General features: G+C 38.7%; 1 protein-coding gene across 2 annotated transcripts in view; it reads left to right on the forward strand.

The window, feature by feature from the left end:
• PDSS2 (decaprenyl diphosphate synthase subunit 2) overlaps window positions 1-17,834 on the forward strand; it is a 263,125-nt gene that overhangs the window by 103,957 nt on the left and 141,334 nt on the right. For both annotated transcript variants that reach the window (XM_040238568.1, XM_040238569.1), the window contains exon 2: window positions 5,035-5,169. In XM_040238568.1, the coding sequence (XP_040094502.1) occupies window positions 5,035-5,169 (135 nt within the window). The remainder of the gene's footprint in view (window positions 1-5,034; window positions 5,170-17,834) is intronic.

Here is a 17,834-nt window from a genome sequence, read left to right on the forward strand (position 1 = left end):
GTTCCTGTCCTGTTGGTTCTGGAGACAGTTGTGTCCTCCTCTCTCTCCTCTAAACCTTCCTCTAAAACACTCTTTTTTCACTTCCCCTCCTTGCTTCAGATCCTGTGACTCCTTCCCTCTCATCCTTTAGGCCTCAAGGAGGTCTCTTTGACCACTCCTTCACCCCACTTATGTTGGTTGCCCTTGTTCATATCCTGAAGTAGCTCATGCCACATTTTATTATTATTTTAAATCCAGATTATATAATCCACACGAAGGGAGACCACAATACACCAGTGTATGTCATTATGTCTTCCAGTGTCTGTCTAGCACTGTGTCTGACTTACAGTAAGCATTTACTATGTTTTTGGCTGCGTAAATTTGAGAACACTGTCTTTGCTATTCTCCAAGCTAGCGTTCTTTTTTTTTTTTTTCTGTCAGCCAAGTGTATGGCAGTAAGTGATTGCACGATCTTCTGGATATGCTCCAGTTTGTTGGTATTTCTCCTAGAGAGGCACTCAGAATAAATTGTAGTGTTCCAGGTGAAAATATGATCTGGATTATATGAAACATTATCTCTGCAGATTTAGAATCCTAGGGACTTTTTTATGCTCAGGTGCTAAATTTCTTATTTTTGTTGTGAGCTAAGGTTTGCGTAGTGGACATTATCAAATTATCTTATTACTTTTTTTTTTTAAGGCTGTTAATAAAGTGAACTTAAAGAAGTGGTGTTTTGGAAACATTTAATTTACTCAAACTGTTAATCTGTTCTTTGGATTGTCAACTGTTGTCTTGTGTGCAAACTGATGCTTAGAAGGCATGCTTTTCTGACTGCTCTCTTGATTTCTGTCAACTGGTCCACTAGAGTTTCTTTTCCTGACCTTTTCAGTAGTGCTTTCTGAAAGTGGAATGTGTTTCAGCCATATATGATGTTTCAGGCTCATAGAAGGAAGGATTCCTTAACTTTTGTTATTTTGGGGGAGTAGAAGAAGAAACAGTATGGGAAATTATCGGTGGCTCAAACAGTGAAGAATCTGCCTGCAGTGCAGGAGACTCCGGTTCAATCCCTGGGTCAGGAAGATTCCCCTGGAGAAGGGAATGGCTACCCACTCTAGTATTCTTCCCTGGAGAATTCCATAGACAGAGGGGCCTGGCAGGCTGTAGTCCATAGGGTTGTAAAGATAGAAGAATTAAAAATACATGGCAAAAAAGTAATGAGGAGAGAGATTGTGGTTTTCTGACAGCCTTACCGCCTCCCATGTGCTTCCACAGTGGTGTATGCTTTACTCCTGTTGTCTCTTCCACACAGTGACCACAGGAAACAGATGTCGTTTAACCTCGTTTTACAGAAAAAGTGATAGTCTGAGTCATACAACTAATAAATGGCAGAAGGATTTTTCAGACCTGGTTCTAAAGCAGTCCCTATTCTATTGACTCAATAAATAGTTGGTATATGAATGAAATGAAGCAGATGGGGAGTTGCTATAGCATAATGGATAAACATGTATGTAGACTCAAGAGCCAGGTGGCCTGGATTCAGATCCTGGCCCTATCAGGGTTCTGAGGCTTACTATCTGTGGTATCTTGGGCAAGTTGCTTGATCTCTCTCTGTGCCTCATTTTCTTCATCTCTAAAATCAATTGTGGGGAGGGGGGTTCATGTTTGGGAACACATGTACACCTGTGGTGGATTCATGTCAATCTATGCCAAAACCAATACAGAATTGTAAAGTAAAAATTAAAAATAAATAAATTAATTAATTAAAATAAAATAAAATAAAATCAATTGTGGTACCTTCCTCATAGAGTTGTCATGAATTAATTTGATTAATATATAGTAAAATACTTAGAACAGTTCCTGGCATATATTGTGAGGTTCTATGTTAGGATTTGTTGTTGTTGCTGCTGCTGCTGTATTTTGATGATGATGATGATGATGTATGTGTCCTCTGTGAAAGGTCTCCTCTCTGAGAAGTTTATGGGAGGTGTTATCAAAACTGTTGCCAGGACTATTTCTTCAGCCTGACTTGGCCCAATGTCTCAAAACTCACAACTTAAATTTTTAAGTTTCAAGTTGTTAAGTGTTACCCTCATATCTTTCATTCCTCAGTTCAGTTGCTCAGTCGTGTCCTACTCTTTGTGACCCTGTGGACTGCAGCACACCAGGCCTACCTGTCCATCACCACCTCCCAGAGCTTGCTCAAACTCATGTCCATCGAGTCGTTGATGCCATCCAACCATCTCATCCTCTGTTGTCCCTTTCTCCTCCTGCCTTCAATCTTTCCTGGCATCAGGGTCTTTTCAAATGAGTCAGTTCTTTGCATCAAGTTGGCCAAAGTATTGGAACTTCAGCTTCAGCATCAGTCCTTCCAGTGAATATTCAGGACTGATTTCCTTTAGGATTGACTGGTTTGATCTCGTTGAAGTCCAAGGGACTCTCAAGAATCTTCTCTAGCACCACAGTTCAAAAGCATCAATTCTTAAGCACTCAGCTTTCTTTATGGTCCAACTCTCACATCCATACATGACCACTGGAAAAACCATAGCTTTGACTAGACCATAGCTTTTCATTCCTAAACAGGCTCAACCCCCCAAACACACAGACACACACACAGCCTCACCTTCCTCTTTTCCCTTTCTATAACTAGGAGCCAATTCACAGCTTCTCTTTAATATTATTATTATATACCTCAGGTAAAACATGTATAAGGATCTAGTAGCATAAGTTGGGCTTCCCAGGTGGCTCAGTGGTAAAGAACCCAACTGCCAATGCAGGAGACATAGGTTCAATCCCTGGTCGGAAAGATGCCCTGGAGGAGGAATTGGCAACCAACTCCAGTATTATTGCCTGGAAAATACCATTGACAGAAACCTGGTGGACCACAGTCCATAGGGTTGCAAAGAGTCGGACACGACTGAGCACCCACACACATTAGCATAAGTTAAAATCTGTAATTCAAAGCAAAAAAGTTGGAAAGCACCCCATTTTACATTTTCTTCCAAAATACTATGCTTCCCAGCCTCCCTACAGTTCAGGTCTATAGGATTTAAGTAGATTGTTACATTGTAATAAAGAGATTTGGATATTTCTGTTGATTATTTGTTTCTACTATAGTATAGCTTAATTACCTTAAATTAACTTCCTTTTTCTAGGAAATTAGAACTTCTTTGTAAAAATCATTAACCCCTCTAACCTACTGAAGATCACTTACTAGATTAAGGAGAAAATATAAGTAAAGAAAGAACTGTAACTGTTATTTTGCAGTAAGCCTGAAGATGTCTTATTTCGAAACTAATGAAAGAAGCATGAGGGGTGAAAATTTTCTTAAGTAATGGGCTAACTCATTAATTTTGACTGTATAACTTAATTTAAATTAATTCTTTGTTCAGAAGTCACCCGAGGAAGTCTTAATAAGTCAGTGAAGTATTAGAATACAAATTTTCCTGTTTTTAGAAATAAGGTCTGGAGAAGGCAACGGCAACACACTCTAGTACTCTTGCCTGGAAAATCCCATGGATGGAGGAGCCTGGTAGGCTGCAGTCCATGCGAAGTAGGACACGACTGAGCGACTTCACTTTCACTTTTCACTTTCATGCATTGGAAAAGGAAATGGCAACCCACTCCAATGTTCTTGCCTGGAGAATCCCAGGGACAGGGGAGCCTGGTGGGCTGCCGTCTGTGTGGTCGCACAGAGTCGGACACGACTGAAGTGACTTAGCAGTAGCAGAAATAAGGTCACAGATGTAGAAGACAAACTTATGGTTACCAAAGGGGGAAGGGGAGGAGGGATAAACTGGGAGATTGGGATTGACATATATACACTACATATATAAAATAGGAAACTATTAAGAACCTGCTGGATAGCACAGGGAATTCTTCTCAATATTCTGTAATGACCTATATGGGATTAGAATCTAAAAAAGAATGTGTGTGTGTGTGTATAACAGATTCACTTTGATGTACAGCTTAACTAACACAACTGTGTTAGTTAAATTGTGAATCAACTAAACTCCAATAAAAATTAATAAAAATTTTTTATTATTTTTACCACATTCAAGAATTTTGTTTGTTTGTTATTTATGTATGCTTTTTAGTATAACCTATTTGATTAGTGCTCATGAAGATTGTTCTAAGTGTTAATTTATTATAATATGTTGTGCTTAGTCTTTCAGTCATGTTTGTAACTCCATGGACTATAGCCTGCCAGGCTTCTCTGTCCACGGGGATTTTCCAGGCAAGAATACTAGAGTGGGTTGCCATGCCCTCCTCCAGGGGATCTTCCCAACCCAGGAATAGAATCCAGGTCTTGCACATTGCAGGCAGATTCTTTACTGTCTGAGCCCATTATAATATGTTACCCATAATTTTCTGTCTTTTTTTTCTTTTTCTAATGTTGCCCTTTAGTTCTTATATGACAACCTTTTGTGATACTTAAACAAAAATGTAATCTAGGAAAGTATTTCTGACCTTAGTTATAGTAGAAGATATAAATATTGAATATTCATAGCAAAAAAATACATTCTATGTTAAAGCTTAATGTTGCCGAGAATGATTATTCTTTTGCATAAAAAATAAGAAATGGTAAAATATTTGCCCATGACATTCATTTCCATTTTACTTCTCAAATTTTCGACCTGTGAAGACAGAAATCATTTTGTACCCTTCCCCTTACCAGCATCATCACCACATAACACAACTTCATCGAAACCATACAATTTATATTTCACCTGCAGTCAGCTACCACAAAACAGTTTAACACTGTGGGTTCCTCTTGTTATCAGACCACATGGTTAAGATTGCATGGGAAAACCCAGAAAGAGGTGGAAGCCAAATCAGTAGGCCTCACAGTTTTGAGATTATCACTTTCAAAACTAGCTGAGGGTTTCTCTAGATGTTTCCTGTAGTTACTGCTTCCTCCTGTTAACTCTTTCTTCCACAATCCTATTTCTTTTCAGCGGGTCCCATTGTCTGATTTTGGAAGCATGGGCGTATTTGCAGTAGTTCTCTTACTTGATCCAACTTATTTTGTGATTTTCTTTCTTTCCTTGTTGGCAGGGGTCTTGTACACGACAGCCAGAATAACCTCCAGTTGAGGGGCTTGGTGGTGTTACTTATTTCTAAGGCAGCTGGGCCCAACAGTGTGAATGCTTCGTGTCAAAACTATGACATGGTCAGTGGGATCTATTCATGGTAAGAAGAAATTTTGAAATTGCTCTCTAAATTGTGTTTTCATTCAGTGGTCAGTAGAAATCACTGTTTAGTTCTTCGTCATTCTCTGATTCAGAGATAGGTTAAAATATTTTGTAAGGTTAAAAATAGGTTTTTATTGTTCTTAACAAATCTAATAGTCTTAGCTACTTTGTATGGAACTCTGGTAAATTTTCCCTTGTGTTTTTGTCTAATATTTTCCTTTTTACCTTAAGCATTAAATTTTTTTCATTGAATACTATCCTTCTGCCCCATTGTGATATCATTTTATTTCTGTAGAGAACTCTATATCATTTAGTCCAGGATTCACGGTTTTTAAACCTACTCAATAGGATAACTTAGCTGTATATATAATGATGCAACTACCATTTTAGGAGATGTCTACTTCAGTGCTGTATCATTAACTTTATTTTGTTTATTTTTATGGTGAAGAGGTTTTTATTAACTGGAATAAGAAACTTTACATCTCATGTTTAGATTAAAGAATAAATTCATGAGTACATATTAGTTATTTTGATGCATATAAAACAAACTTTAAAATTTCAGTTGTGATTCTTTAAATGTGATTTAAAAAATGTTTATTAGTAATAATATATCAGCAATAACTTTACTTAATCTTAGAAGTGTACTTGGCACTGTGTTGAAAACCTCTATAGAAGTAACAGGTGGACTTTGGTACATGAAATTAAAGCACCCAGAAACATGGTGACAAGGAAATTTTCCTCACAAAAAGAACTATTTCTTGACGCTAAGACTTATGGTTAATACATCTTATTGATTTACTTTAAAAATCAGTCCTCATCACTATCACAGAATTGTGCTCATTTCACATGCTAGCAAGGTAGTACTTAAAAGCCTTCAAGCGAAGCTTCAACAGTACATGAACTGAGAACTTCCAGATGTACAAACTGGATTTAGAAAAGGCAGAGGAACCAGAGATCAAATTGCCAACATCCATTGGACCATAGAGAAAGCAAGGGAATTCCAGAAAAACATCTACTTCTGCTTCATTGTCTATGCTAAAGCCTTTGACTGTGTAAATCACAACAAGCTGGAAAATTTTTAAAGGGATAGGAATACCAGACCACCTTCTGCCTCCTGTGAAACCTGTATGCAGGTCAAGAAGCAACAGTTAGAACTGGACATGGAACAATGGACTGGTTCAAAATTGGGAAAGGAGTACATCAAGGCTGTGTATCCTCACCCTGCTTATTTTCTTCTCTGCAGAGTACATGATGAGAAATGCTGGCCTGGGTGAATCCCAGACTGGAATCACAATTTCAGGGAGAAATATCAATAACCTGGGATGTGGAGGTGACATTACCCTTATGGCAGAAAGCGAAGAGGAACTAAAAAGCCTCTTGACAATAGTGAAAGAGCAGAGTGAAAAAGCTCTGCATTCAAAAAAAGAAGATCATGACATCAGGTCCCGTCACTTCACGGCAAATAGAAGAGGAAAAAGTGGAAGCAGTGACAGACTTTATTTTCTTGTCTCCAAAATCACTGCGGATGGTGACTGCAGCCTTGATTGCTTCTTGGCAGGAAAGCTATGACAAACCTAGACAGTGTAATGAAAAGCATAGGCAATACTTTGCCGACGAAGGTCTGTGTAGTCAAGGCTGTTGTCTTTCCAGTAGTCACATACAGTTGTGAGCTGAATATGTAAAGAAGGCAAAGCGCCAAAGAATTGATGCTTTTGAACTGTGCCGTTGGAGAAGACTTTTGAGAGTCCCTTGGACAGCAATCCATCTGTAATGCAGGAAACCCCAGTTTGATTCCTGGGATGAGAAGATCCGCTGGAGAAGAGATAGGCTACCCAATCCATTATCCTTGAGCTTCCCTTGTGCCTCAGCTGATAAAGAATCTGCCTGCATTGCGGGAGACCTGGGTTCGATCTCTGGGTTGGGAATATCCCCTAGAGAAGGGAAAGGCTACCCACTTCCAGTATTCTGGCCTGGAGAATTCCATGGACTGTATAGTCCGTGGGGTTGCAGAGAGTCTGACATGACTGAGCAACTTTCACTTTTGGACAGCAAGTAGATCAAACCAGTCAATCCTAAAGGAAATCAACCCTGAATATTCATTGGAAGGACTGATGCTTCATTGGAAGCTGAAGCTCCAATACTTTGGTCACCTGATGTGTACAGCCTACTCACTGGGAAAGACCCTGATGCTGGGAAAGATTGAAGACAGAAGGAGAAGAGGGTGACAGAGGATGACATGGCTGGATGGCATCATCGATGCAATGGACATGAACTTGGGCAAACTCTGGGAGATGGTGAGGGACAGGGAGGCCTAGTGTGTGCAGTCCATGGGGTCATGAAGAGTTGGACTTGACTGGGTGACTGAACAACAACAACATATCTCTAATGAATATCAGCTGGTTTACTATCACTAATCTTAAAATAACACTTGGAAGTCGTTGAGACCTAATAAGTGTTAATTAAATATTTACTGCATAAATGAATCATTCCCATTTTATAGAAAAAGAAACAAACACTGATATTAAAACTCATCTAAAATTCTCTAGGTATAAAATGATAGAGTTGGAATTTAAATCTAAAGGGTATTTCTTTCTCCTATGCAGATGCTGTTACCTGTATATACAGTGCACTATGTTGTGACGTTATGTTTCCAATCTCTTATCTAGCCTCTAAGAAACAGCTGCATTGCCTTCTGATTCTTCATAGGAACATAATGTATTTGGTTGATGGTTGTTGTAATATGAATATTATAAAAGAACTTTGCAAAAGAGTAGGTAGTACATTACAAATGTAAAAATTCCCCAAATGGTATAAATGGGTTTCACACCCAAGTGTATAGAATCCACAGTTACATTTAGGAAATGGTATATGGTTCCAGGTTGTTTTTCTGTAACCAGACTTTATCTAGTAAGTCACTGGTGATGCTTGGGTGTTCTACACACTTGTTAATGTGAAAATGTAATTTGACATAGTACTATGAGAAACCATTCATTTGTTTCTCTGTCCCTAAAGTCATTTGTTTGGCTCCTACTTCCTTAATTGTTCAAGTGTAACTTTTGCTGGAGGCTTATATCTATAATGTCACAGTGAATTATTTAACATTTGAGGAAAGTGCTGATTTGGGAGCTTTTTAATTCACTTCCAAACTACTGGGATTTACATTGTTGGTGATTTTCTCTGATAAACTTGACTTTGATGTCAGTTAATGGGACCTGAGTAAATTACCTAAGGGAACAAAAGGAGTTAGGTGACTTCTTTTTTTTGGCCTAAGGCTGTAACTGCTGGATATATCTTGTGGATGTGTCTCATGAACTTATCACATAATCGCCAGAAGAGGCAAAATTTTGGCTAAAATGTAATAACATTTTGAAAAATAGGTAAGTAAGTCACATTTATAAAAATGCACTATAAACACCTACCATGACCTTTTGCTAGCAAGACCATGGTCTTTAGGTTTATTCCACCAACCCTGACTTTAAAAATTGGTTACAAAGGGGATCAGGCAAAAAGAGTCTTTTTAAATTTGCAAGCATCCCTAACTACAACTGAGAAAATAAGTTTACAGCTTATTCTATTAGTGATAGGATATTTTTGTGTATAGAAGATAGATAACTATAATATATAATACATAGTATTACAAAGTATAGACTTCCCTAATGTAACATGATTATTACATTTAAAGAAATGCATGTGAATTTTGTGAATAATGATTCCATTTTCTCAGTTGCTTTAGGAAGAACCAACTCAAATATTTCTCATCCAACTAGTGATTATAAACAGACCACAAATTTTTACTCTACCTTCATTCCCTGAAATTTCCTACCACCTCTTGTTATCTATGTTAGAAGAGACTGAAACAAGTTTGCCAAACATTTTCTTTTCTTCCTGAGTATTCAGCTAGACTACATTTCTCAGCCTTCCTGTGCAGTTGGCTGGGCTATATAAATGAGATCTAGCCAATAGAATATAAGTGAAATTTACTGTTTACTTTTCATCAGAAAAGACTCTGATGCTGGGAGAGATTGGGGGCAGGAGGAGAAGGGGACGCAGAGGATGGATGGCATCACTGCCTCGATGGATGTGAGTCTGAGTGAACTCCGGGAGATGGTGATGGACAGGGAGGCCTGGGGTGCTGTGATTCATGGGGTCGCAAAGAGTCGGACATGACTGAGCGACTAAACTGAACTGACCATAAAAATCGCACATTTGCAGTACACCGTAAGCAGATGATCTTGGTAGATACCTATTCAAGATGAAAGGTGCCTACACTTCTCGAAGGAGAGCCACCTGTCCATCAGGAACATCCATATAGTCTTGATGTATGAGAGGAAAAACCTATTTGTTCAACTACTTAAACTTTAGGGTTTATCTGTTAATAATAGGGCCATGTGTCTATCAGTTGCTCAGTCATGTTAGACCTTTTGCCACTCGATGGACTGTAGCCTGCTGTGGTCGTCTGTCCATGGGATTCGCAAGGCAAGAATACCGAAGTGGGTTGCCAGATCCTTCTCCAGGGGATCTTTCTGACCCAAGGATCAATCCCAGTTCTCCCGCATTACAGGCAGAGTCTGTCAGCTGAGCCACCAATAGTGCCATAGTAATTAATATTTTTCTGCTTTCTGTCACCCAGTTATCCCTGTGAATTTGGTGGTTCTTGATTACTCCCAGTCTTTCACCTTTCGTGCCCAGTAAACCACTGACTCACAAGTTTCTCCAGGTGGTTTTTTCTTTCAGTCCACTTTCCTCTCTCCTGTTCCAGGCCTCTATTACTTCATGTTTAGATTTTAGCAGTAGCTGTCTATCAGGTCTCCCTGTCTCTAGATAGTTCTCCTTCAATTTTTTTTCTGGGTCTTGTTAAATTGAACACCTGCTTTGATCACTCATTAAATGGATTCTTATTAAGTAGTCACTATGTGATGTTCCAGGCAGGTGCAGGAAGATAGAAGCGAACAGTCAGTATATTTACCCTCAGTGACCTTATTAGCATCAAACTAGGGCACATACAAGTGTACAGACAACTATAATACAATGCTATAGATGCTGCAAGTAAAGTATAAGTAGCATTCTGTGGAGGAATTGAATGGTTGGGAGGAGGAAAGGAGAAATTTTCAGTAGAAGAGATAATATGAACTTTTATAAAGAGGGAACTTATAAATGGATTCTGAAGGTAACTAGGAGGTTATCAGAGGAAAGCAGGTAGGCAAGGGGTTTGGTAAAAGGTGGCTGTGTTCAAGGTAAAGAAAGTGAGGCACACACTCACCAAACAGGTGGTCTGGAAGTATATAGCAGGTCCTGCACCGTGCTGACACAGTTACGGGCACTTGGTACATAACTTGTTATGTGACTGCATGGATTTACATAATAGAGACTGGGGCATTATGCATGTAAGTGTTATGGGTTGAATTCTGTCCCCGCCCCCAAATTCATACATTAAAGCCTAACCCCTCACTCCTCACAATATGCCCTTGTTTGGAGATGGGGTTTTTATTGAGATAATCCAGTTAAATTGAGGACATTAGAATGAGCCATAATTCAATGACCTTATTTAAAAAAGGGGGAAATTTGAGCACAAATGTGCATATATAGGCAGAACACCCTATGAACACGAAGGTGGTCATTTTCAAGTCAAGGAGAGGGGCATAGAACAGGGTTATCCCTCATAGCCCCAGCAAACTAACATATTGCAGACCACTGATGAGGAGATGGTCTAGAAAAGAAAGGTTGAAGTTGGATTGTGAAGGTTCTAAGGGATCAGAGCTCTATCCTGGAGAAACAGTGGGGAGCCATCCAAGAAGCATAGACTAGCCTTGGAATCTGGGAGCAGGGTACCTCACTTACTAGCTGTGCCTCAGATTTCAGCTCTCACCTTTCAGAGAATGGTTTTAAGAATTAAATGAGTGGATAGAGTAATGCATAGCACAGTAAGCATTCTGTATATGTTTATTTTTGTTTATAGACATTATAAAGGTCTTTAAGTGAGGGGGTCATATTAATATATCTGTGCTCTAGAATGTAATCAGTTGAGAAGATAACCCAGAGAGTTGAGGTTCAAGAGGTAAAGAGGACCAGCCAAGGAGTTATTGAAATAGTCTTAAGTGGTTGCTGAGAGGGAAAACAGACCTGGAGAGATTACGGAGTCTTTACCCAAAGCAGCAGGTTAGCAGTTGGCTGAGTTGGGTTTAGACCTATTGGGTCCTTTGGTCTCATGCCCTTTTCTACCGGCATTTCCCAATTTGTGCTTCATTTAGGATGAAGGTTTTATTAGGTAGTCAGTGAGACAAAAGGTCCTGTGGTCAAATAAATTTGGTTTTGCAGGTTAAACAGCGTTTAAAAGATTTCTTCATTTCAGAAATCTCAAGAATTGTTAGGTATATATGGCATCCATCATGAATCTTTAAGAAGAGATATTATTTCCCGGTTATTTGACTATAAAACCCTTAAACCTCTGTCAGCAGTACATCTTGTGGAATACTGCAAAACAGTTAGGTACACCTTATGTTATATTGCTGCTGCTGCTGCTGTTTAGTCACTTCAGTCGTGTCCAACTCTGCGCAACCCCATAGACGGCAGCCCACCAGGCTCCCCCATCCCTGGGATTCTCCAGGCAAGAACACTGGATTGGGTTGCCATTGCCTTCTCCAATGCATGAAAGTGAAAAGTGAAGTTGCTCAATCGTGTCCGACTCAGTGACCCCATGGACTGCAGCCTACCAGGCTCCTCCATCCATGGGATTTTCCAGGCAAGAGTACTGGAGTGGGTCACCATTGCCTTCTCCGTATGTTATGTTAGGGTACCTAATTTTGAGTGCTAATGGAAACTCTGTGAGGCAGAAATAACAGAGTCACCAATAAGAAAACAGAGTCAAAAAGGTGAAGTAACTTTCTGAGATCCTGTACTAAGTGATCAAGTAGGGGAAGAAATATATCATGCTGGTGGCCTCAATTTAATTCCTTATTCTGTCACTTATTTGCTGTGTGACCCCAGACAAGTTAGGTTACCTCTCTGTGCCTCATAGGTTTGTTGAATGGATCAAAGAAGGTCATTTGAATAAAACACTTAGAACAGTGTGTGTAGACTGAACTTAACAAGTGTTATTTCTTATTTCTTATTGTTATTTCAGAGCCCTGTCATGCTGCTTTATGTCCTTTATCAGATTTCTCACTCCTTCAGGGCAGGCCCTTGGCTTTGTGCATATTTTCATCTCACCAGTGTGTTGGACATAGTATTCATTTAAATCTTTGTCTGGATGACTGAACCTTCAATATACATAACTGTTCTACACCAAAACAAACATTTGAAACACATTTTACAGTATGTGCTTTTTAGAGTAGTTTAACGTGGACTGTATCTAACTTTGGCCACCTGATGTCAAGAACCAACTCATTGGAAAAGACCCTGATGCTGGGAAAGATTGAAGGCGGGGAGAGAAGGGGACGACAGAGGATAAGATGGTTGGATGGCATCACTGATGTGATGGACATGAGTTTGAGTAGGCTCTGGGAAGTGGTGATGGACAGGGAAGCCTGGCGTGCTGCGGTCCATGGGGGTTACAAAAAGTCGGACACTACTGAGCGACTGAACTGAACTGAACTTACAATCACTATATCTTATTATGTCCTTTGCAACTTGTAATTTAGGACGTGAGCTGTAATCAGACACTAAAGTACTCTTCATGGAATAGTCTTAATTTTTAGCTTAGTTATCATGTAAATCAATATATAGTTTTATTTAAAGAATGAAAAGTGTTAATGAAGTATCAACAAAAACACACACAAAAAAGCCGACAATTTTTTTAAAGTATTGCCCAATATCTACTTTGCAATCTTAAAAGTCCCATCAAAAGTTCATTTTGTTTCCTCAATATTTCCACCTATTCCTTTCCTTTTTTAAAAATTATATTTTGATTACTCATCTCTGTTATCTGCAACTGCCATTCTGGTATTATACAGCTTGACTTTTACTAATAGGTTCTAGACTCTTCTGAACTTAATTCCCTCTGGGCAGCAGAGGGAGGAGAATGAACTGCTGCTGAGAGACCATTGCGGTGAGAGTGTTCCTGCAGCCATTAGAATCATAGCAGAGCAGCCTGTCTGTCTGGAACTGTAATGCATACCTGTCATTTTGAGGCATAGCCACTGAATTTAATTAAAGACCTGCAGTGTCCTGATACATTATAGACATGGTGCCACCTTCTTCTTGCCCACCTTTCTCTGTCTCTAATCTATTTGCTAGAGATAAATTCAGTGATAAGTAGAACCTACAAGAATGAAAAAGTATCAAATGAATCAGGAGTAAAGTGATTGTTGGGCTTCCCAACAAACTGCTGATTGTTGAGGTGTTGAGGTGGCTCAGCAGTAACTAAGAATCTGCCTGCCATGAATGAGATGCAGGTTTGATCCCTGGGTGGGGAAGATCCCCTGAAGGAGGAATGGCTACCCACTCCAGTATTCTTGCTTGGGAAATCCCATGGACAAAGGACCCTGATGAGCTACAATCCATGGGGCTGCAAAGAGTCAGACGTGACTTAGCAACTAAACAACAGCAACAAAGTAATTGTTGTTATTTTTGTCCTTTAGATGGTCTGTTGGCCAGGATACATGTGGGTCAATACATTTGTCAATCATTCCAATCATGATACATTTGTCAATCATTCTAATTCTGTTTGTAAAACAAGTACTTTTATCATATTACTTATTTGGCTTCTGAGTGGCAGGTGAATAAAATTATGGATTGATCTTTTTATGTATTTATTTGTAGTCCTGATAAAAGGCAATTGTGCTATGTGTGCCGTTAAACATGGTTCAAATGATCTGTTTTCTTCAGAGGAGCCCAATATTCAGCATGTTCCTAGTACATAGATGCCAGTCAGTTGACTATTTGCTTAGAGTGGAATAATCCTGGTAACTATTGTTATCTTATTATTTAATCTGGAAGCAAGGAAGACCTTCCTAAAATGTTTCAACACTCTGGACCCATAAACAAAAAGATTTGAATTCATTAAAAAAGAATTCTTCAATGGAAAGAAATGTCCCATAAAGTCAAAAGCTAAGTGCCAAAGTTACAAAAATATTTGCAACGTACATGACAGAGGCCTAAGTTTTAATAAACAAATCAGTTGCTGCTGCTGCTGCTAAGTTGCTTCAGTCAGTTGAGGATCCTATAAATCAGGAAGAAGACAGTACTATGCAATCATGGACGAAAAACATGAACAGGATGTTCAGTGAAGAAAACTCATAGATGATTAGTAAACAAAAGAGAAGAAAGGCTGGACCTCATCATAAAGGACAAATTAAAATCATAGTTTCTCTCTGTCAGGTTGGCAAAGGTTAAAAAGTTTGATAGCCAACATTTCTTTGTGAGGAAAAAGGCACCTGAATGCCTTATTCGTAGGGATGTTAATTGGTATACTTGCTTAGAGAGCAATTTGGTAATAGCTGTAAATTTTATTTTAATCCAGCTACCCATTGATTTAGCAAAATTGTGTACTTTAACATAAGTGCCCAAACATATATGTAGAAGAATGTTCTTTGTAGTATACTTTGCAGGAACAGCAACAAAAAAGGAAACAACCAAAGTGTCCATCAGGAGGGGACATGTTATGTTACTGATGCAAAGGAATATCAAACGATCATTTAAAAGAATTAAGGAAATCTGTATGTGTCAATCTGGAAAGAGCTCAAAGAACATGTAAGAAAAGCAAGACTCCGAAATATATTCTATAATAGTTTGGTCCCACTGGGGCTTGAGTGGGTGGGCAGTGGATTTTATTTACATGAAAAATGTCTCAGAAGGAAGGCGACAAAAAGAACTGTTAATAGTGGTCACCTCTGGGGAGTGGCAGCTGTAGGGGAAATGGGATGAGAGACTTTGTTTATTCTATGTCCTGTTCAGTGGTCTGAATTATTTTTCATTTATACAGATTTTACTTATGTACTTCTTAAAAAGCAGTGAAAATTTTTGTTGATTGCAGGTAGTTAGCTTAGAAATTCTATCCTACCATTAAAATGAAGGACTTTGAACTGATTTAAACTTTTATCTTTTCCCCTCTTTGACAGGATAAAATATCCTATGAAAATGCACGGACTCTAGATGTTTTTTAAATAAAGAAAGCAGGAGTGATGCAAAATGACATCTTTTAATTTACTTTCTTAGGTTTGTCATCCGTGTTAAGATGGACACTATCAACGTTTTGGTAACTGTGCTAATTCTTTTTCAACTCAGTATATTATTCAATTGATTAAAGTTAAATTAATGATTAAGGTTAAACATCTAAGGTGATTATTGGGCTTAAAGAACTGATCAAAGGCCTTATAAATATAAGTTAAATCTAGAAAATAGCTTATAATCAAATTATTAATCTAAACATTACTTTCTCCTCCAAGTGAAAATTGGTCAGGCTTGGGGTACTGTTAGAAGAACTGGTAGTAAAATATTTGGAGGCCTCTTTGAAATCTTAATTTATGAAGGTAAGTGGAGAACATGAAAAGCTATGAAGAAACAAGATGATTTTTTTTCTTTTAAAATAAATCTTTAAATTTAGGGACTTGATTTCAGCTGCAAATATTATGGTGCATAATTTACCATTTTAATGTACTCCTAATTAGCTTCTGATGACTTCTGATTATACTCACAATAGGCTGTGACTATCAATTCTTACCTTCACACTGCATATTAGTATTTGGCATTTTAAAATGCCAAAAAAAATTAGACAGAGTGCCTGAAGAACTCTGGACAGAGGTTCGTAACATTATATAGGAGGCGATAATCAAAACCATCCCCAAGAAAAAGAAATGCAAAAAAGCAAAATGGCTTTTTTTTTTCCTCTCAGATAGCTGAGAAAAATAGAGAAGTGAAAAGCAAAGGAGAAAAGATATATCCAACTGAATGCAGAGTTCCAGAGAATAACAAGGAGAGATAAGAAAGCCTTTTTAAGTGAACAATGCAAAGTTCAGTTCACTTCAGTCATGTCTGACTCTTTATGACCCCATGAACTGGAGCACACAAGGCTTCTCTGTCCATCACCAACTCCCAGAGCTTACTCAAACTCAGGTCCATCGAGTCAGTGATGCTGTCCAACCATCTCATCCTCTCTCATCCCCTTCTCCCACCTTCAATCTTTCCCAGCAACAGGGTTATTTCAAATGAGTCAGTTCTTTGCATCAGGTGGCCAAACTATTGGAGTTTCAGCTTCAGCATCAGTCCTTCCAGTGAATCTTCAGGACTGATTTCCTTTAGGATGGACTGGTGTGATTTCCTTATAGTCCAAGGGACTCTCAAGAGTCTTCTCCATCAGCATTCTTTATAGTCCAACTCTCACATCCATACATGACTACTGGAAAAACCATAGCTTTAACTTGATGGATCTTTGTTGGCAAAGTAATGTCTCTGCTTTTTAATATGCTGTCTAGGTTGGCCATAACTTTTCTTCCAAGGAGCAAGCATCTTTTAATTTCACGGCTGCAGTCACCATCTGCAGTGATTTTGGAGCCCCCAAAAGTAAAGTCTATCACTGTTTCAATTGTTTCCCCATCTATTTGCCATGAAGTGATGGGACCAGATGCCATGATCTTAATTTTCTGAATGTTGAGTTTTAAGTCAACTTTTTCACTCTCCTCTTCCACTTTCATCAAGAGGTTCTTTAGTTCTTCTTCGCTTTCTACCATAAGGGTGGTGTCATCTGCATATCTGAGGTTATTGATATTTCTCCCAGCAATCTTGATTCCAGCTTGTACTTTATCCAGCTTGGCATTTCGTGTGGTGTAGTCTGCATATAAGTTAAATAAGCAGGGTGATAATATACAGCCTTGACAAACTCCCTTCCCAATTTGGAACCAGTCTGTTGTTCCATGTCCAGTTCTAACTGTTGCTTCTTGACCTGCATACAGATATCTCAGGAAGCAGGTCAGGTGGTCTGGTATTCCTAGACCTTTAAGAATTTTCCAGAGTTTATTGTGGTCCACACAGTCAAAGGTTTGGCATAGTCAATAAAGCAGAAGTAGATGTTTTTTTCTGGAACTCTCTTGCTTTTTTGATGATCCAACGAATGTTGGTAATTGGATCTCTGGTTCAAATGCAAACAAATAGAGGAAACATTGCAAAGAAATAGAGGAAAACAATAGAATGGGAAAAACTGGAGATCTCTTCAAGAAAACTAGAGATACCAAGGCAACATTTCATGCAAAGATAGGCACTAAAAAAAAGACAGAAATTGTATGCACCAGCAGAAGATATTAAGAAGAGGTGACAAAAATACCCTGAAGAAATATACAAAAAATATCTTAATGACCCGGATAACCATGTTGGTGTGATCAGTCACCTAGAGCCACACATCCTGGAGTGAGAAGTCAAGAGGGCCTTAGGAAAATCACTACCAACAAAGCTAGTGGAGGTGATGGAATTCCAGCTGAGCTACTTCACATCCTAAAAGATGATGCAGTTCAAGTGCTGCATTTAATATGCCAGAAAATTTGGAAAAGTCAGCAGTGGCCTCAGGACTGGAAAAGGTCAGTTTTCATTCCAATCCCAAAGAAGGCCAATGCCAAAGAATGCTCAAACTATTGCACAATTTCACATGCTAGGAAAATAATGCTCAAAATCTTTCACGCTAGGCTTCAACAGTATGTTACCTGATAACTTCCAGATGTACAGCTGGTTTTAGAAAAG

This window comes from Oryx dammah, unplaced genomic scaffold, assembly GCF_014754425.2.
Source record: "Oryx dammah isolate SB20612 unplaced genomic scaffold, SCBI_Odam_1.1 HiC_scaffold_4, whole genome shotgun sequence".
In the NCBI taxonomy this organism is placed as follows: domain Eukaryota; kingdom Metazoa; phylum Chordata; class Mammalia; order Artiodactyla; family Bovidae; genus Oryx; species Oryx dammah.